We start from the raw sequence: 21,881 nt of genomic DNA, 5'->3' as shown, positions 1-21,881 counted from the left end.
ACGTAAAAAGCAAATTTAAAGTTAAAATAATTTTAAAATGTGCAAACATATAAAAGATTTAATTTTCGAACTAATCTACAATATCATTTAAGTTCAGATAGCATTAATGACCATGTAACCGTTGGCAATGAGCTCACTACCTATGTAAACAGGGTTTTCTCCATCCGTAAGTCTGTCGATAACAATTTTGATGGTAGATAGTTCTTTCATTCTAAAGGTGAAAAACTGAGTCTCAATTTTTAAAAGAACACTCATTATTTTTTCTATAGCATCAAAAGAATAGAAATTCAAGTCTCTTTAGGGTGCTGGAGTGATCATTGATATCATTTTCAGTGAGGCGAAACTTTGTCTCCTTCGGTATAACTTGGAGATAATTGGAGGCAGACATAAATTTCTTTTTCGGTCATGGAATTTAGTTGAAACTGAATTCATTATAACTGGAAACAGAGTAATTTTGAGAAGTGCTTGCAACTGAGGAAAAGAAGCAACCATGAGAAGTAGGAGATCCATCAGTAAATTTATTAGAACTTCCCCTCAATACCCAATCACCCCATTCGTCAGATTTGTTTTCAAAGATTTGGTTATAAACTTGGCATTGTCCTAGCTCCATCCATGTGGAAAGTGTTATAATTATATATATAATTATGTAAATTTAAACAAATTAAATTTTAATTTTAACAAACGTGTATAAAAGTAAAAAAGCAAATTTAAAGCCAAAAAAATTTTTTAAAAATTAAAAAAATTATTTAAACAAATGTGTAAACATTTAAAAGATTTAATTCTTGAGCTAATCTACAATATCATTTAAATTCAGAAGCATAAGCAAATCAAGTGCAAAACCATTCATGAAAATAAATTCACTAATTTAAGCAAATTAAAATTAATCCAAGCAATTTTTTTTTAAATGCATAAGTGAATGACTGTTGAGCAGGCAGGAGACAGATTTATCAAGGGGAAGTTGTCTCCAATCATTCAATTCGTGTTTCGTCATTCATGCAGGCAAGGGTAAAAATCAAAACCAAAAAGTGAAGAAAGTCCAAAAAGAAATACCAATAAAGTGGTACCCTTATAAATTAGCATTTAAGAATTAAAGTTTAAAAAGGAAAATACTAATGAAGTCTTTTGAGAAATGAGCAAGTAAAGTCAAGTATTAAATTAAACTTTTTTAAAAAATTAAATTTAAAAAAATTATAAAATAATATAGAAACTAATGTATTTTAGAAACCCTTGTCTACAGAAACCTCCCCGACACGAATATGCATATCAATAAAAAGAACTAGACAATCCATATAAACCAATAAGAAACATAAAGAACTAATTCACAATTTTTAAAAAAACAAATATATACTTAAAAATATAATTTCATATCTAGAAAATATAATAGAAAATACTTAAATACTACATAAAAAATTAAAAAAAAAAAAAAAACTTAAAGCAAGTAAATAGTAAGTTTTAATTCTAACTTACCTACTAAATGAGCGTTGGGGTCTGCAAAAGTGTTTTTAAAGAGAAGTAAGTGTGTTCTTCAAATTAATTATATAGATGGTGCTTATGTAGGTAAAGTTGAGTGCCAAGCTGCTATCTTTGTTGTATTGAAATTTTTTTTTGCAAACATTAAAAGATATAAAAATAAATCTAGAAAAAATTAAATTAAAAATCCTAAAGGTATGTAATTAAGTTTTAATTTTAACGATAAATTATTTAGGGAGTTAAGCCAATCAAGAGAGGTAAGTTTGCTTGAAGTAAAATAGAGTTAAGTGGTATTGTGAATTAATAAATGTAAACTGTTTGTAATGTGAAATGTGTGTTCTGTTGAAAAATTGTGTAAATATTGCAAGGCAATTAAGTAAAAATGAAATGTTTTAAAGCAAAATTTAAAATGTCAAAAAAATTTTCAAAAATTTCGTGAAACAAAGTCCTTAAAAAACCTCTAAAAAAATTCCCAGTAATTTCCAAAAAATCCTTAAAGAAGTTAAATTTAAAGAAAGAAAAAATTGAAAGTTTAGTGAACGTGATTTAATTGGTATATCAAAACTTAACTAAATACTGGCTAAAGTATGGAAAATTAGAAGAAGAAGATTAAAATCTTCACTCAATTCGGGCTATAATTGAGACTTTTCAAAAGAGTTGGCCCTTTATTAGTAAAAGGAAAGAATCCAGTATTGATTAAACATACATATTTACAAAATATTTACAATAAAAATTTACAATAATTTCTCTACTCTTTTATATCCTTCATTACCCTCCAGTTAAGGTTTAAGGTAATGTTATCATATCCAAAAGAGCCAAAAAATTATAAAGTAAAGTCAAGGCCTGCCTTTTTAATATATAAATTAATAAATTTTGGTGGTACTTGGTTATCAACTTGTACATTAATTAGTTTTGTGATTTCTTCCTTTAAATCGTCATTTTCAGTACATATATTTTTTATTCTGATAATTTGACTATGAAACTTTTTTTCTATTACTTTTCTAGAGATATTAGAGTTCCAATTAATTAGTTTAATAGTAGGAAAATGGAAATTCCTTCTTTTATCAAATAATTTAATTTTGTTGTGTTTAATAATTTGCAGGTCTAGGAATTCAATAGTATCTTGATTCGTATTCGTTTTATTAAGTGTTAAACTATTTGGGTAAATTTTGAATTTCTCAAAAGTAGAATTATTATTGAAAGTTATAATATCATCTATGTATCTAAAAGTATGAGCAAATAGCTTTAATTCGTTTTTATTTAAACTGAGTTGGAATTTATATTCAAATGTAAAAAGAAATAGGTTACAAATTTGTGTAGAACTGTTTGCTCCCATAGGAATTCCTCTAACTTGCTGAAAGATCTTATGATTGAATTTAATGTAGTTATTAAATAATGCACATTTCAGATAAGTATTCCATCTTTCAATACTAAGGATGTCAAGTATGTCAGGAAAAAGTTGTGGGAGTTGCATTAAACTACTAAAAATTTCTTGTAATGGTAGAGAAGTATAAAGGTTTTCAAAGTCATATCAGTTAATGTTCTTGATTGTTAAACTTTTAAAACTGCTGAGAACTGGATCATTATTATAAATAATCCAACTATAATTGTGTTGTTTGTTAACGAGTTGTTTTAAGATTTTTTTAAGTATAATTGCAAATATGTGATCTATATTCTTTTTATAATTATTTGTACCATTAGCAATAAATCTAAATTTGAGTGGTGATTTATGAAATTTTTGGAGAGCATATAGATTTGCTAATCTATTGTAGCTAGATGGTTGTGAAATTTGCAGTTTCTTATGAAATGCTTTTAGTTTTTTTGCAATAGCATTTTCTTGTATATTGGTGAGTTTGTAAGTAATGGCATTATTTAGTTCAGTATTAATTAATGAGACATAAAAAATTTTCATATTATGCTAAAATTATTATTGGTTTGTCAATTTTGGTGATTATGAACTTTTCTTTTAAATCCTGTAAAAGAGGAATGAGCATATTCCACTGTAAATTGCTATACAATTCAATTTTTCAAATTCTTTGCTTGAATTCTTCTAATACTGCATGTTTTCAAGCCATAAAGGTAGAATTTGGAATATTTAATTTGAAACTAGTTTTAACTATAAATTTGTGTATATTTTTTATGAAATTTTTAAAAACTGTGAGGTTTGTTAATATTTAGTACTGGTCTAAATTTGGTACTTTTTCCATTAAAATTCTTAAATGCTGGTTTTGAACTATTGCTAAATTTCCTGTAATAATATGCTGATGAAATTTATCTATGAAATCTTTGTATTGAAGCTCTTTGCAGTATCAATGGGCTGCAGAAGCTTATCCTGATTCACAATGAAGACACAAATTTAGAAGCTCAATGTTCATTATCTAGAAAAACTGTCAGGAAGAATTAGCAAAGATATCAATAAACTCTCTGCCAATGAATTCATGAACCAAAACAGTGTTTCTTTGGTTAAATACTTTTCTGAGATTTACGTATATCGATTCTGAGTACTGCAGCTTTGCAGAAAACAGTAAAAGGAGGGAAACTTGTTTAGGCGATCCATTGCTACTCCAGATCATGAAACAAACTTTATCATCGAGGAAAGCTCCTGCTTATATTTAAACATGATTTCAGTACATCAACCTAAAACATTTTATCTCATTTTAACTTCATTCATATACCATTAAATTCATCAAAAGATGCTTCTCTTTTCCTAAAAAAAAGAATATGAACCATAGCTACTAAAGTTCATATTTTCTGTGTTAATTTAGAGCTATTGCAGTATCCTCCGTGGAAAGCTCTAGTTACTTTTAGATAGTAGTGAAGATCAAGTGCTACAACATTTGTGTATATTTGTGTGTGTATGTGCAACTGTATAACAGCCAGCATCGGCAACTACTATATTGATTTGAGTGGCAGGTAGATGTAAAAGGGCTCTCATTGATTTTCAGCTAAACAAACCTCAGTCAGACCATGCTGTTTGCTTTTAGTCATCATATATCCAGTGTTGGTGTTGCTGTGCTTAAGCGAAATGATCTGTATTGTACTGTTGTCTCCTGACAGCTCTGTATTGTATAGTCATCAAGGAAACACAAGATGGTTATCAGTTTTTACAGTCTGTATTTTTCAGGATAAATTGCATAATCGAGATGCTGATGCTTGTTGAGGCTGCAATACTGAATTAACATGCTACCTGCCACTGTGGTATTATCTTCCAGACTTGTGAATGAATTTTGACAGCTGACAATGATCACATTTAGCCATTATCTCTTTAAGGTAGCAATGGTATTATAAATTGGAAATTTAGCCAGAATTCTTGTACTCACACTGCTTCTTTGCAATGGTTGTCTATGAAAATCCAAACTTAATATCTGATTCCAAAATGTTATGCCTATCCTCATGAATACCAGCTATGACACCACACTGAAAATTGCTTAAATTACATTGCTATTTTTCATTCTCATGCCATAGACAGTTTTGAAGGCTGACTGGGATGAATAATGTAATCCACATTGACAAATGTAATGGTATATGTGCAAAGGTGTCATTGCTGTGCATTTTACAAAAACTCTTCTGCCACCCCAATCAATATAGTGTTTAGCGATGTTGGCTGCTGTATCAATGGGCCCGGGTTTGAATTCCGGAGAAGGCATAGATGTTTGTAAATATATAGCGCCTATGTAGCATAGGGACACTTAAAAAAACTGGTGAGCTAAAAGTTCTCTTGAATGATTTTGGTGGTAGAGGAAGAAGGGTGAGAAACCCTCAGATCCATCTCTCAATATGTTCATCATCAGAATCGGGATGGAGCTATACAGTTAGTGTGATGGAACTTCTGGCCAATTGTGAAAATTCTGGTTTTTATGTACTTCTTCCTCTACAAGAATTTCTGCCACTTGAATATATTTCTTTTGCATGATATGTAATATGTGACTTCATAAATATTATTTATAAATTAAATTAATAATGCTATTTTTAAGGTCTTTTCATAATAAAGTCTGTTTTAAGTCTTTTGTGTTTCTTTATAATAGTCTCCTATTATTTTAATATATTCTTTTCTTTAATAATAATAATAAGCAATGTTTTATTGCCCCTTCTTTCTGTAAGGTAACACTAGACTGTTATCTTAATATGTACAGGGTGTTTGGGATTTGACAGTTTCGTAAGGAAAAAGAAAATCCGCTTTGTATCTATTAAATTTAATGAATTGACAAAAAAAAATTACAGGCAAAGTAAATTACAATACTATCAACATGATATTCACTCAAAATAACCACCATTAGCATCGATCACAGCTTTAATCCTGCTTCAAAACCTCAAACAAGCTGATGCTACTGTCTCCCTGGGAAGGGCCTCAAAAACTGTTTTAATTTTATCCATTAATTGGGCTTTTGTATTACTGGAAGTGTGATTGGTATCTTTTTCAACTGCATCCCATACAAAATAATCCATGGGGTTTAGGTCTGGGGAGTTTGGAGGCCAAATATTTGGACTGGTGAAGTCGTAGAAATTTTCAAACAACCATTTTTTACTTTTGCCAGAGGTGTGGTAAGGGGCTGAATCCTACTTTCATACATACGGCCTGCCTTTGGCTACCCTTCTCATCCAGGGCTTGACTACAGTGTTTAGCACGTGACAAAGCTGAATTCCAATGCCAGGGTTCTTCAACACCTGTTCCTGCAGATTTGCAAGGAATTCTGCTGTACGAACGCAATCAGATGGTCTGCTAGGGATCTTTCTTCTTGCTACAGCATCATAGTCACCATTGCAACTATCTAGTTCATGCCTGATTGTTTTTACTGTGTTCAGGGAGCATTGGGCAGCAGTCATAATATCCTTATTTTGATGGCCGGCATGAGTCATCATGATTTCTCTTCCATGATTCAGGTGGGTTCCAGTCACCCATCATTTCTGACATCTTGTATATGAATGAAGAAGGGTCCAAACTTTTAAATGATGAGTAGTGTGTGTCAATACCTCCAACCTACAGAAAAATATAATCAATTATAAATATGTCAAATTTATCCCGAACACCCTGTATATTATAGTTAAATGTATTATTAATTAATCAAAAAGCTAGAAATAAATAGTTAAACATAATTCAATTTAACTTTTATTTATATAATTTTCAGAGCATCAAGGACTGTGGGAGAACGTATTTATTCTGGTGATAGTCCAAAAATTGAATATGAAAAAACCAAAAAGGAAACCAATCCTCTAGCAGAGTTTCTAAAAGCTCTGTATTCTCTCCCTTCTCTTCAATTTTTTGCTATTGTTAAGACTAAATTGGTAAGTATCAAAAATATTAAAATGTATATGAAATTAGAAGTTATTTTCTTATACATAGTGTGTGTTTATGTATGTGTTCCTCTTTATTTATTTAGTTTCCTGAGATGTTTTATTGTTGTTAAGTAACTGTAACAGATTTTATTTTCAATAATTTAGCTGATAAGAAGATTGTATGATTTTGAACTTTCTTTCATTACTTCAGCCATGGTTGTTTAGTTATTTTTAATAGGTGTGTATTTGGCATTTTCATATAAATACAGCAAGAACTGCATAGCTGTTAGTTTAGAAGGGAAAAAGGTGGCCTAAGCCGAATTTCTGAGTACTTACTTGCTGTTGTGTACAGGGTTTGTACGGTCCTTAAGAGTCCTTAAAAGTCCTTAGATTTTTTGGAATCGATTTTTGGTGTCTTTAATTTTGGCCAAAATCAGCAGAAGGTCCTTAATTTTAATCATCTGAAATTTCTGTCTGTTTTTACGACTGTCATTTTGAGTGTGAATTAGCATTTTGAGGAATATTTTTGGTTATTCACTGTCGTACATATAGTTATCTTTTGAATGGGTTCATGAGATATAATTTGTTTCCATTTCTAATATAAATGATGGGATACTCAAGTTTCTAAGTAAGAAGTGAAACATGTGTATTTCGAAACTTCATTTTTTCTAGTAAAGAACTCTTAAACAACTTTTCGCTTTTGGATATGTGAATTCTTTCATTAAACGGTTCTAAATTTGGCGACTTTTCAACATTTTGGTGATTTTAAGATCAGTTTCTGTAGAAACTTTTTAATTCCGAGATCTGAGAATTTTTCAACGATTTTTCTTAAAACATCGTAACATTGATAAATTTCAGTAAAATAATGGTAATACAGTCAAAAGTCGTTAATTCGGACACCCATAATCCAGAATGTTCTATAATCCGGACCACAAAGCTAAAATCTTTCTGCGCATGCGCCGCGTTGACGCATGCGCATAGGCGTTTTACGCGTGCGCGCAAGACATTTACGACTGCGCATATGCGTCTGCACAAGCGCAGAATACGTTTTCGTGTGTGCGTTTAATGTATAACGAACAGTGTAAGCTAAAATTATCTAATTATCTATTTCAGTTAATGTTGATGATTGCGTTGTTCCTTAATCTTCGAATTGGATCCGGCTTATTATTTTTTGCAGACTGTAAGAGCAATTTTATAAAAGTAAGCTTGAACTTTCGATTATGTCAAATAGAATTTCCAATGCTGGAGCTCCCAAAGGATCTAGAAAACGAAAGCATGTTTCGAAGTCCATCAAACAAAAAACGAATTGCTACAAAAAATGGATAAAGGCATATTCCTTTGTTTATCTAATTGTTTCGAAATCTGTTTATCAATTTCACGCTGCTCTGCGCGGGGGGGGGACGTCGCAGTGCGCAATGAACTGGAAGTTGATCTGTCAGCACTATCATTATCTTCAGGGCAGATGTTTTTATTTTATTCGGGTTATAATTCCTTACTAAATGTAGTATTTAATCTCGATGTACTCCGTCTTTGATATGATTTAAATCAAATTCCTCATCATTATAAATATCACGGATACAAATCAAATAGTTTTCTGGTTGCAATTTTCTAATTTCGGCTATGCGTGTAAGGTATGCTTTATGCATGCGCGCGTTGAAAGAAATGTTTAATAAAGTAAACAAATAAATATTAAGCTTCTTTTTTGTACATTTTGATACCCTTTAGATCATAATTGCTCATTATTTTATAAATTACGGTTTCATATTTTTAATTTTATAATTTCTGCGTGCCATCTTACCAGATTTAAACTGATGATCTATAATCCGGAAAAATCGATAATCCGGAATCGCTGAAGTCCCGACGAGTCCGGATTAAAGACTTTTGACTGTGTATTGAAATTATATTTAAAAATAACATTAAAATAAAACATTTCTATTTTTCGCTGTCATATTGTAAAGTTTCATTTTGGCAACTTATTATACAGTATTTTAAATCTAAAAAATAAACACGGTATAATGCTATAAAACACAATTTACGAAACAGCTCTTAGCAAAAGCAAAATTAACTATGTAATTAATAAAAATATCTTGTTCTTAATTTTTCATAGTAAGAGGTTATCCCATGTAATTGTGTCAGAATATTCAAAATTCTCAAAATATGCATCAGTTTTCTCTGTAAAATTAATTTTACACCATTTTCCTCCTTTTTTCCTCCAAAATATTTCTCTCTTTTTGCTGTTATAAAAATGGTAGTGATAATTGTTCTTTAGGATTTTAGACATTGCAGCTTGGAAAGTTTAGAAGGATTTGAAGACAAGATTTATAGACTCACGATTAGATTCGAGAAATATGTGACAAAATGAAAAATGTCTCCATGGTATCAACACATAATGAATGTATTTTACAGAAAGTTTGCAGTGAATTTCTTACTTTTGGGAGAATGTCTGGAAGAACAATGAAAACATAATAAACATAATATTTGAATGTTTTACTTCTAATACTAGAATCTTAACATGTTTATCTTCTCTTTATTTTCTCTACTTTTCACTAGACAGAAGCATGGAAAATATCAAAAATGCTTCTGATCTTATCACATGAGCAGGCATTATAGAAAGGGATTTTTTTATTAATAAAGAAATTGAAAACTTACTACAATTTAAAAGATTCATCTAATATGTTTTAATGCATCATACACATAACTGGCAATAGGCATTTATGTCTGTGCAATGATGATGATGCAATGTCTGTGGATTCCAAATTCTGCTGCCTAGTGCCTTTTTAAATTCTTCTTCCAATGCCTGCTCTAAATTCTAAAAGTTTTGCCATTTCTAGATTTTGTTCTTTGGTGTTACACTAAATTCTAAAAATTCTGCCACGTCAGCTTTGTAACCAGCCTTTAACATATATATTTCATATTTCTTCTGAATGTTCATATTACTAAAGGAAAAAAAATAGCCGCTTTTCCGCTTTTTATGTACATTCTAAATGAATGCATTTAGTTTTTTTTTTTTTTTTTTTTTTTACCTTTGTCTCATATTGTAGTTAATTTCAGATATAGCGATAATATGCTTCACATCTGTTGGGGGTTTTGGACTATTTAACTTTTACCAGATCAATTAAACCCTCATAGGTACATTGGGAAGAGGTTGACAAGTTAGGAGATAAAGCATGCAGAAACTAGCGAGAGCATTAGTTTGCACATTAAGACAGATCTCTAATTGTTAGAAAAAATGCTTAAAAGAGAAGGAAATCGATATAAACTAGCCAAATGTCTGGGAAGGCTTCAAATTAAAATGATGGATAAATATTTTGTTGACTTTTGTTATCTTAATTAAATGTGTAATTATCTCAATATTGTTTAAGAATGTGTCATAAATTACATGTATTTTAAACTGTGAAATTTTATTAGATTTTGATTTTAATAGGGCTTTTTTAACAAATATTTAAAAAAAAATAAAATTTAATAGTGGTCATGTAAATCCATAGTGATTAAGGTTATCAAACTACCTAATTTAATTATTTATAACTAACTGCTTACCCTTTAAAATTATCTCTACATATTAAAGTGAGTTATTGCATTTCATTAGTACTCACTGGTCGCAAGATAAAATAAACATTACATTTTTAATGTAAAAATTCAAGTAAAACATATTCTATGCATCTACTGAGATTTAAAATAATACAAACAACTTATTACTTCTGGTGCTTTAATGGCTTATTGGAACCTTAAAGTATATTAATTGGGTTACAACCCTTGGAACTCTACACGAAGCTACGAACAGAGCCTGACTAACTTTCAACACTTGCCATCCGTGCCTACATCAAGCTTTCAGGCTTGTTTTAATCAGCAGGTCTGTATCTAGAAAAGCAGCGGTGACAACATTCAGTCTTTTGTTATGAATTATGCTGATTATGATCTTATTTCTCATTTTAACCTATGTCATTTGACGCAAAATCTACCTGCTATTTACTTAACCTCTAGACTGACCAAGTATGTGACAAAATGAGATATAAAAGAAATCAACATAACGCTAACTGTTAGTAAAATGTAAATGTCACTTATCTTCTTTCAAATATGACCAACTATAACATGTGTAAAATATTTAATGCTACTTGATAAATTGCAAAACGCTTATTTTATTCTCAAACTTGTTAACAATTATGTTAATTAATTCATGTTTAGTAATAATGCATACATACTACTTAGGGATCTATTTTATTTTTAGGATGGTATTACAAAAGTGAAATTCAGTCATAGATAATATCTTCAATTGAATTTATTCAGTTCCCATTTGCTCATAAGTCCTTAGTTTTTTTCATTAATGGTTCTTAAAAGTCCTTAAAAGTACTTAATTTCCGTGTGCAGAAATGTGTATGAACCCTGTGTGTAGATAATTCCAAAAATTTGCAATTTTATATGAAGAGTGTTCGGTTTAAAGGTACATACTTATGTGCATTTTTGCTGATTTTCCCTCTTTCTCTATTGTTTCGTAATGCATAAAAAATTAACAGATCATTTTAGTGTGTATGGAGGAGAGATAAATTTTTCAAAGCCAAAAGCAGATTTTACTATTTTTTGGTGTAGAGCAAGTACTGAACACTCATAATATGTGTCATAACTCATTGCTATTTTGTAGTAGTTTCATTGTGACATAAGTATTTTTTGCAGATGAGACGTGGCTTTTGTCTGAGGAAAAATTCATAAGAGAAATTATCACATATCATGCTTTGAAACTTTGTATCTGTTGGTCTTTGCATTTAGAAAAATTGTTCTCAGATGTTCCATGTCAAGACTGAATTATTAGACCCCTATGTTTTTTTAAATAATCATGGGTTGTAAGATGTACCAAGACATTGCCTGAAAGTTCTTTGCGTAACTGCAAGAGAAGGAACATCCCTGTTGAATATGGTATAATGGGGTGGCATGATGTGTCATACAGCAGAGTTCACCTTTAAAGTGCTAAAGAAATATCATAGAGACATTACCATATATGAAGATTTAGGTCTTCTGAGTCCCCTATGTAATACCAGTCGAGAGTACTTTTTGTGGTGATATTTAAACTGTATGCTTAAACAATACAGTACAAAGTCCAAAATCCAGACATCCGTTATCCAAAATTATCTAAAATCTGGACCTCAAAACCACCACCAACGTTTTCTCGTAGGATTCACAACGATTTCACTTCAACACTAAATAAAATATCTTGTTACTGAAGAAACAATTAGCATAAATTTGTATGTTTAGTAATTTGGCTCTGTTGCTGCGTATGTGCTTGGCATACATCTCAAACCCAAACATTCCACATAGATACATCGTTGATCTGACACCAACCTGGCGAATCATAAATTATTGCACTTTCCTTTCAACACTGCATGTGTATCAAAACATGACAAATTGAGTAATGACTCGTGTAGCGATGCCTAAACAATTGTTTTATGTTAGTAACTGAAAAATAAAGGAGTATGGTAACCTTTTATGTTGACATTATGCTTGGCGATGATTACAGATTTAAATGTGCTAAAAAATGTTGATTAGGAAAAATTTGCCAAAAATTTCTTTCCATATGCTAAAAATAGATTTTATTGATGATACTCATAGACCCAAAGATTACATTTAGGTCTATTTGAATTAAGAATAATTGATTTGTTATTCACATAAACCTAAAACTAGCACCAGGGCTCGTGTGGCCGCATCGAGTTAGAGAATTTAGGACCCACAGAAACTGCATCAGCCGGTAAGATATCTAGCACCGACTGTCAATAAGTATATGGTGAGGATATATTTATTCAGAACTCTGATAAGCATGTGCAAGAAATAGACATAAATATAATAAATAACTAAACTAACACAATTCAGGCTTAATTGTTTGAGTGCGTGATAGAAGCAAGATAAAATTTAACGGAACAACTTGTCGTCAGTCGCCAAGCTCATAATGCATAGCCAAATATGTATAGTGAAGAATATCTAAATTTGATTATGATAGCCGCTAATCTTAAAGGTTTTCGGATATCGCAAAACAAAGCTGAAATTTTCCAATTAACAGATTTTATAAAGGAATGTGGAGAAGCGATAATAAATGGAAGATTATATAAAAGAAGTTTTTCATTGTGATGACAATGCTTCTCAATCATCAATCAATTAATGAATGGCGGAATCTATAGTATGGTTCTAGATTCAGAAAAAAACACTTCTGATGGTGAAGAAAGTGACAGAGAAGTTACTGAAAACGAGATAATTCCGATTGACAAGTTATTCGGAATTCTCAAAATAGCAGTTACAGGACTTCAACAATGTCACGAAGCAAGAGATTATGCCTGTCTACAGAATTAAAGAGAAAGTATTAGCACAAAAAACGAAGCAACTTGCACTGAAAGAAATGTTTAATAAGGTAAACAAATAAATATTAAGCTTTTTTTTATAAATTTTGATACTCTTTAGATCATAAATACTTCATCATTTCATAAATCACGATTTCGTATTTTTAATTTTATAGTTTCTACATACCATCTTACTAGATTTAAACTGATAATCTATTATCCTGAAAAATCCCAAATCCGGAATCGCCAAAGTCCCAACAAGTCCGGATTTCAGACTTTGTACTGTACATACAGCTTGAAAGAGTTGAAAAAGAAAGTAAGTGCTGCTATCAAGAGTATAGGTAAAGAAAAACTTTATAAGTTTCACAAGAACTGGCCCAAAATATGTCAACATAAGCATTGTATTGGAGAGATATCATTTCCAACTTATGTGGTAAGCAAGATGTGTCTCATTATATACTTACTATATCTGCAAAGGGCCCACTTTTAAATTCAGTAAGGGTTGTGCAGGGTTGCCACACTACCTGGAAAACCGGAAAAAGTCAGGGAATTCGAAAATTGACCAAAAACGTCAGGGAGTTTAAATATTTTAGTCAAAATCTGGAAAAGTCAGGGATTGTCATATGGTAATCCCCTAAAAAGCGAGTTTTGCGCCAGTGTTGGAAGCGATGGCTTTGTTGGCGAATTATGTATCGGATGAGCGTCATTCGTGCAGCTGGCGTAGATCCAATTTCCGCAGCTCCAGTCAGATTGTCTTTTAGAAAGGCAAGGCAAGTTTGGTTTCCAGTAACCTCGAAAATCCTAAGACTCGCATGTGCAGGTTATGTTGAACTAAAGAAAATACCTTCCCATTCTCATATACAACAAAATCGGTTTAATCCTAGTATATGGTACTATGGAGGCTAGAATAGCACCCATGTACTCTGTTCTAATGTAAGAATGTCCTTGTAAAGAAAGAAAGGTTCCATAGACGTAATGTAAATCAGTTTGCTAGAGTGCCGCTAGAAAGCAGAGGGAAAAACTCAGCAGCGGATTTGGCGACAGAACTTGACAGCGAGAATTTCCCCTTCCGCGATGTGTACAGGAAATTGTGGAGCATGTGTTAAGAAGACACGTTCTTTGACTTTCGCAATAGTTTATACTCGGATTTTCGTACCTTTTTTGCTCAAAATAGCTAATCTATCAATTAATTTACTCGCGCAAAAGATATTTTCTTTTCCTTTACAGTTTAAGGAAATTTAAAATGATATTCGTTTTATGTACTCTCAATAAACTTGACCTTCGAACTTCATGAGCTTTGGCGACATATTTCGCACATATGCAGCTGTTTCCCTCTACGTTGGGATGGAGCCATTCCTGTTGCAGAGAAGTTTTTTTATCCTAACAATACATATTTTTTTATTCTAACCTCCGTGTATGGTATAAATGGGATTTGGCGACATTATGATGAGCAGTAACAATTACCTCTTTCTGTCTCTTAGTCTCTGTTTAAGAAGGTGTTGGGCAGTAAATCGGTCATTTTGGTGTTGGCGGCAGTTCTGAAAATTGTACAAAGGCTGTAGCAAAGACTAGGATTTTACCGCAAAATCTTTTAAACTCTCCCCCCCCCCTTTTTTTTTTTTTTTTTCATTTTGAAGTTAAATAAAAAAAAAATAGTAAACAGTCATCTAGGCTAAAGTTTAATATTCGCCAAAATAGCATTGATTATTGTAATTCAATTTTTTAGTAATTAACTTCATTTTAATGTTATTTATATCATTTAATGTTCTTCTTTCCTCTAAATTTATTTATTATTAGTTAATAATACTTTCAAATTTCAGGCAACTTTCTCTGGCATAATTCTGAAATCAAAAATCTAGCAGTATTTAGTATGACATACTATCACGAAATTTAATGCACATATTTTTGTTTATGTATGCTGCTAAATAAATATAAAATACCTGAATTTATTTAAAAATATCATGAAATAGATTTCTTTCTTTCATTTAGCTGCAGAATGTCTGCAAAAAAACTCATTTTTTAATCCAGATTGGGCAGATTCTAATCTCAATCTTCAGTGGAGAAAACAACTCCTATTACAGCTATAATAGTAATGCTTTCAGTATTATATATATAATAAGTCATATGCAATTGGCAAATTTTTGTGTTTTCAAGTGGTACCATAATTAATTTACCTCTCAGCGCAGCCAACGCGCACTATGTGGATAGACTATAATTTTCTCAAAACACAGCTAGAAAACCTGGAAAAAGTGAGGGAATTTCATTCTCCTCTTTAAGTGGCAACCCTGGTTATGCCATAAAATTTTAAAAAATAGACATTTTAAACTTACTTTTTCAAGGCCTATCTGCATTAATGATGCTGTAGTATGCAAATTAATTGAGACAAAGTGATTTTTTTCACAGAATTTTAAGTTGGTTGCCATCTGGTGGCAGCTGGTTCCTCAAAGCAATTTTTATATGCTGTAATGTCATTTGGATGCTAGCTGTCAACTACTGTACAAAGTCCGTAATCCGGACTCGTCGAGACTTCGGCGATTCCTAATTAGGGGTTTTTCCGGATAATAGATCGTCAATTTAAATCTGGTAAGATGGCATGCAGAAATTATACAATTGAAAATATGAAACCGTAATTTATGAAATAAAGAGCAATTATGATCTAAAGAATATCCAAATTTACAAAAAAAAGCTTAATCATTTCTTTCAATGTAAGTTGTTTAAGTTGCTTCATTTTTTGAGCTAATACTTTCTCTTTAATTCTATAAACAGGCATCATTTTTTGTTTAGTTACAAAGTTCCACTCTTCAAGTCCTGTAATTGCTGTGTCGAGAATACCGACTAGCTTGTCAATCGAAATTGTTTCATTTTCAATAACCTCTCTGTCACTTTCTTCACTATCGGAAACGGTATTTTCTGGATCTAGAACCATACTACAGATTTCGCCATCCTTTAATTTATTGATGATTGGGGCATTGTCGTCGCAATGAAAAACTTCTGTTATATCATCTTTATTTATTACTGCTTCTCCACATTTCTTTACAAAATCCAATAACTGGAAAATTTCACCTTTAGTTTGCGATGTCCGAAAACCTTCAAATTCACGGCTATCATCTTCAGCGTCCTCACCATGAAATATGGTAGCTGGCCATAAATTATGCCAAGCATTTTTTAACATATCTGGAGACACATCCTCCCAAAATGTGCATGCGTAAACACATTACGCACATGCGTAAAGCATACAAAAAAAAAGTTTGTGGCTTTGAGGTCCGGATTATAGATAATTCTGGATAATGGACGTCTGGCTTATGGACTTTGTACTGTATTTAGAACTGGTTTAGACAGTAAATTAGGAATATCGCACCATTTTTAACATTGTTTCTTCACAAGAGGAAGTTACTTTTCCATATTTTTTTTAATATGTTTTGCTCTCATTGATTTTAGTGTACTATGTGTAAAAATGAATATAACTCCTAGAAAGCAAAGATTATCACTCTTAATGATCACACATCTGTGATTGTAAGAAATATAGCTTCCATAGGTGACATTTAAAAATCGAGCATTTCTGAAATTCTAAGGGGACACAATAAAATTGGATCATTTTCTCTAGAAAGGAAAAGGAAAACCACTTGACCAATTCCTGTTCCAAAATAGCATTATTAATTGAACAAAAACTAGCAAAGACCTTAAAAGAGATGTGTTGCCTATTGATATTGATATTCATTCTTCAAATATGCATCATAGACTTCTCACTGCTAATCAGAAAGCAAGAAAGCCAATTAAAAAAAACTTTTGATACATCAAATGAAGCAAAGACGACGGTTGTGTGTCAAGAAATACAAATCTTTTCTTCAGAGTATTTCTCAGTCAGTACTAATATCTTAACCTTTTATTCAAATGCAAACAATCAATATGATCCAAATCTGGCACACTTACTCAAAAATCACACCCATAAATATTCCAAGTGTCAAAGGATTAAGCTCGTTTAAATTCTCAGCTACCTGTTTAAATGTTCATGAGTTTTCACAGTCTTAAGGAATAATCATTAATTTTTCATAATACAGTGATGAAAATCCTGAGTTCTCTGCATAGAAGTTTTTAACCATCTGAATTATTCTTTTCCCAAATCCTCCCCACCAAAGGGCTGCAGGAGGTTAAAAAACCATTGAATTCTTCCCATAGATATCTCCATCTCAAACATAGTCAAAGCATTCAGAAGATTATAAAAACTAACAAAATAAATTATAATCTAATATAGAATCTTTCAGAGCATCAGAGGGGGAGGCACATAAAACTGTGTGTGAAGCTATAATTCAATACAGTACAAGTCCAGAAATCCGCAAAGCTTGGGACCAGAGGTTCTACGGATTTCAAGACAGAAAAGATAAATCATAATATTCAGATTATAAAAGTACAAAATAAATAAGCCATATTAGATGCATTTAATTAAATTATTATATACATTATTGCAATGACTTATTATATGCGTTAAATTATTATTACGTACATAAATTGATTATATCATTCATTGTATTATATATACACAGCATCGAGGTTTGCCGATTTCGCCTCGTGCAAAGATTTCTGATTTCGGATTCTGTGTTAGAATCACTGTTGCTGTAAAATTTCAACAGCTTTTCTTTATTTTTCCGTATATCATACACAATCATGTCGCAATTCCTACGATTCTGCTATAAAATTCACCTGTCTCCATCTTTTGCAGAATTTGCATTTTTTGCATTACTGTCAATGCAACATGTTTATGTTTTTCAACGTTGCAAGCAGTAAAATCATGAGTGCATTTCTTATCTGTAATTGTATTAAAAAGGACTGAAATTTAAAATATTCTTAATTTATCCACAAACTATCCAGATTAAAAAAAAGGCAGCACTAAATAATCTCGTGAAATAACGAAATTCAGAAAATACAACAACGTGAATCACGAACTTGAAAGAAGAGTTGAGTGAATTGTCTGCTTTCTTTCCTCGATGCAGATTAGAGGAAAAAACTTTTATCATGATGTCAATAATTTGGTATTTCCGTTATGACTCATTATTATTCGGTAAGTATTTTTTCCTCGATATTTCATACTCAGTGTTGTGGTTTCCGGAACCTATAAACTGAATGTTTATATTTTGAGAGGCAATGCAGATTTCAGGATTTGGCGGATTTTCGTTATTTGACTGTATTACCTTTCTGGAAATTTTTATTGATGATAATAAAGGTAATTCTTCCAACCATTTAAAACAGTGTGGTCCAACCTTTAGTTATCCAGGGGCCAATCAAACGTTAATATAGGAGAGAGAGGGCCAGAGACATTAAGGAAAGAAAATGAATTACATATAAATCACTAGTTTAATATTTCACATTATTTTACAGTCTAAAAATCAATGTGATGAATGGCACTGGTTTTTTTTATACAAGTTTATCAATGTGCACTGTAATTTCAGTAAGGCAAATTCGAATTGGATCTGGCTTATTATTTTTTGTGGACTGTTAGAGCAATTTTATAAAAATTAAGCTTGGACTTTAGATTATGTCAAGAAGAGTTTCCAATTCTGGAGCTGCCAAAGGATCTACAATGCGAAAGCATGTTTCAATGTCCATTAAACAAAAAGTGGAATTGCTGCAAAAAATGGATAAAGGCATATCCGTCTCAAAATTATGCGAGGAGTATGACATTGGAAAGTCAACTGTATATGACATAAGCAAAATGAAAAAGGAACTTTTTGAATTTTTTGTGGATTCTGACACCCCACTCGCAATGAATAACAGAAAAAGGGTTCGTTATGCTAAAAGTGATGATTGAATGGGTCAGACAGCGTCTCAGCGAGGGCGTGCCATTGATAGATCCTATGTTAATGGCTCAGGCCAAAATATTTCATGAAGAAATGAACTTAAACACTGAGTGTGCATATTCGACAGGTTGGTTAACCAAATTTAAAAATCGCCATGGTATAAGACAATTAAAAATTTCAGGTGAAAATGTTTCAGCTGTTACTGAAGCTGCTGAACAATTTGCAGATGAATTCGTTGAACTCATTACTAGTGAACAATTATCTCCAGAACAAATTTACAGCATTGATGAAACTGATCTTTACTGGTAATATGTACTGCGAAATACCTTGGCAACCTCTACAGAAAAAGCTCCAACTGGTGTCAAAGATTCCAAAGCGAGACTAACAATTTTAGCGTGTGCAAATGCTGCAGAAGTGCACAGGTGAAAACTTTCATAATTGAAAAAGCTCGAGCGTTTAAAGGAGTAAATATTTTCCCTATTATATATCACGCAAATAAAAGAGCATGGATGACACAAGCATTGGTGAATGATTGGTTTGAAAATCATTTTATACCCGAGGCTTGGCGACCCTTGAATTCAGTTAGTTTACCTGATGACTCAAAAATAGTCCTGATTGTTGACAACTGTTCGGCCGCTGAAATGCAAATATACAGTAGCATTTTAAAAATCTATGTTAAATTTCTTGAACAATGGCAAGACTTTTTGAAACTGTTTAGTATAAAATCTGCTGTGTGGAGCATCATAAGATCGTAGGAGGATGTGTCGCCAGATACATTAAAAAATGCTTGGCATAATTTATGGCCAGCTACCATATTTCATGGTGAGAACGCTGAAGATGATAGCCGCGAATTTGAAGGTTTTTGGACATCGCAAACTAAAGGTGAAATTTTCCAGTTATTGGATTTTGTAAAGAATGTGAAGAAGCGGTAATAAATAAAGATGATATAACAGAAGTTTTTCATTGTGGCAACAATGCCCCAATCATCAATAAATTAACGGACGGTGAAATCTGTAGTATGGTTCTAGATCCAGAAAATACTGCTTCCGGTAATGAAGGAAGTGACAGAGAGGTTATTGAAAATGAAACAATTTCGATTGACAAGTTAGTCGGTATTCTCGACATAGAAATTACAGGACTTGAACTGTGGAACTTTGTAACTGAACAAGAAATTATGTCTTTTTGTAGAATTAAAGAGAAAGTATTAGCACAAAAAACGAAGCAACTTAAACAACTTGCATTGACAGAAATATTTAATAAAGTAAACAAATAAATATTAAGCTTTTTTTTATACCCTATGGATCATAATTGCTCTTTATTTCATAAATTACGCTTTCATATTTTTAATTGTATAATTTCTGCATGCCATCTTACCAGATTTAAATTGACGATCTATAATCCGAAATCGCCGAAGTCCTGACGAGTCTGGATTGCGAACGTTGTACTGTATATTAAAAGTGTAAACACACAACATTTGTAACAATATTAAAAGTTTATATTATGTACTACAAGCCGTTCTTTCACAGAGAATTACCAAAAGTGCTATTTTCACTGTTGTACTGGCATACTGTTTATTGAGTAGTGTAGAAATTAGGATAATTTTGAATGGTGTTAACCACTTGTAAAATTCCTGCTGTAGCTGAATGCATGCTGTCATTACAGTTTCAATTTTGGTAGAATACTTTTTCACAGTGCCACTTCTTTTGAGATATTTCAAATTTTGGTGCATCTTGATGCTGGGTTGACAGATGAGATTTAATTCTACCTTTTACTCTGTGATGTATGTAATTTTATTTCAATTTTGATTGATTTGCTTCTCCTTTTCTTAGGAGAATGCCTTCTAAAAATTTTGTCAGAATTTATGAAAGTGCTGCAAAATTTCAAAGTGGGCAGAATTAAAGTGTGTCTAACACTGCAGTTTTAAATTAATCATCATCATAATTTCAAAGAAGTGAATCCATCGACATTTTGAAATTATGAGTGAGCACTTTTTTTTAGGTATTTCAGATTTTGTTGCTTCTTGATGCTGGATTGACTTGCTAAGTGATGATTTAATTCTACCTTTTACTCTGTGATGTATTTAATTATATTTTAAATGTGATTGGTAGGACCTTCCTTTTGTTAGGAGAATGCTGTCTAAAATTTTAGAAGTGTGCTGCAAAATTTCAAAGTGTATTCAAAGTTACCAGAAATTAAAAATGTGTCATTGCAATTTTAAGTCCATAAACCATCAACATTTTCTAAATTATGAGTTGAAACACTGCAGATTAGTTGGACTGTTTTTGCATAGTTTCTCAGACTGATTGATAAGATTGGTCTAAATATATATAGTGTGTAAATTTGTTCCTTCTCTGAGATTAGTCATCTCCCTAAATATTGCACTAGCCAACTAAAATTTTGCGTAATTCATGAAAAGAATCATAGTGTTTGACTATGTTAAAAAATCATGTTCCTCAATGTCTGTTTTCTAGCCATATATCTACCAGCAGGAAATCAATAAGACATCACCGGTTGATCTTAAATTATGGTTCCCACATGAATTTTTTCAAGTCATCAAACTGTTGAAAGTCTTATAAGTTTGTCACTTTCAGTCAGAATTTTGCATTTAGTCTCAATGACCTTAACAGTTATGACATCTTTTTGCTGTAGTTCACTTGTGAGTAATCAATCTTTCAATTCAGCTGAAGTCTAGTACATTGTTTTTCAACTGCCGGTCTACAAGAAATACTTGTTGGTCAGTGAAATATCAGCTATCTGTCCAAAATCCAAAGTGTCATCGGCCGACAACCGATATTACAACAGCACCTACATTACAATAACAATAGTTTACTAGTTTAGAAAATAATATGATCGATGATGATTTATTTATGTGAAAAAATTGTGCAGATGGGTGGAATTATTAAACTTACCAGTCTGCGAGAACGTACTGAAATATTTTACCGGTCCTTGGAGTAAATCCACTTGAGAAACACTGGTTTAGTAGATCATTTGCAGTGGCGTAGCGAGGGGGACAAGGGGGTGCATGATG

The 21,881-nt window shown here is 31.7% G+C and overlaps 1 protein-coding gene across 1 annotated transcript in view; it reads left to right on the top strand.

The window, feature by feature from the left end:
• LOC118181281 (uncharacterized) overlaps positions 1 to 21,881 on the top strand; it is a 289,332-nt gene that overhangs the window by 230,319 nt on the left and 37,132 nt on the right. The window contains exon 13 of the mRNA XM_085818979.1: positions 6,597 to 6,753. Within this exon, the coding sequence (XP_085675105.1) occupies positions 6,597 to 6,753 (157 nt within the window). The remainder of the gene's footprint in view (positions 1 to 6,596; positions 6,754 to 21,881) is intronic.

This window comes from Stegodyphus dumicola, chromosome 6 (genome assembly GCF_044657685.1).
Source record: "Stegodyphus dumicola isolate Sdum_Otavi_A_Nest chromosome 6, ASM4465768v1".
NCBI lineage: Eukaryota > Metazoa > Arthropoda > Arachnida > Araneae > Eresidae > Stegodyphus > Stegodyphus dumicola.
The sequence above is the reverse complement of the archived record's forward strand: the minus strand, read 5'-3'. Positions and strand labels throughout refer to the sequence as shown.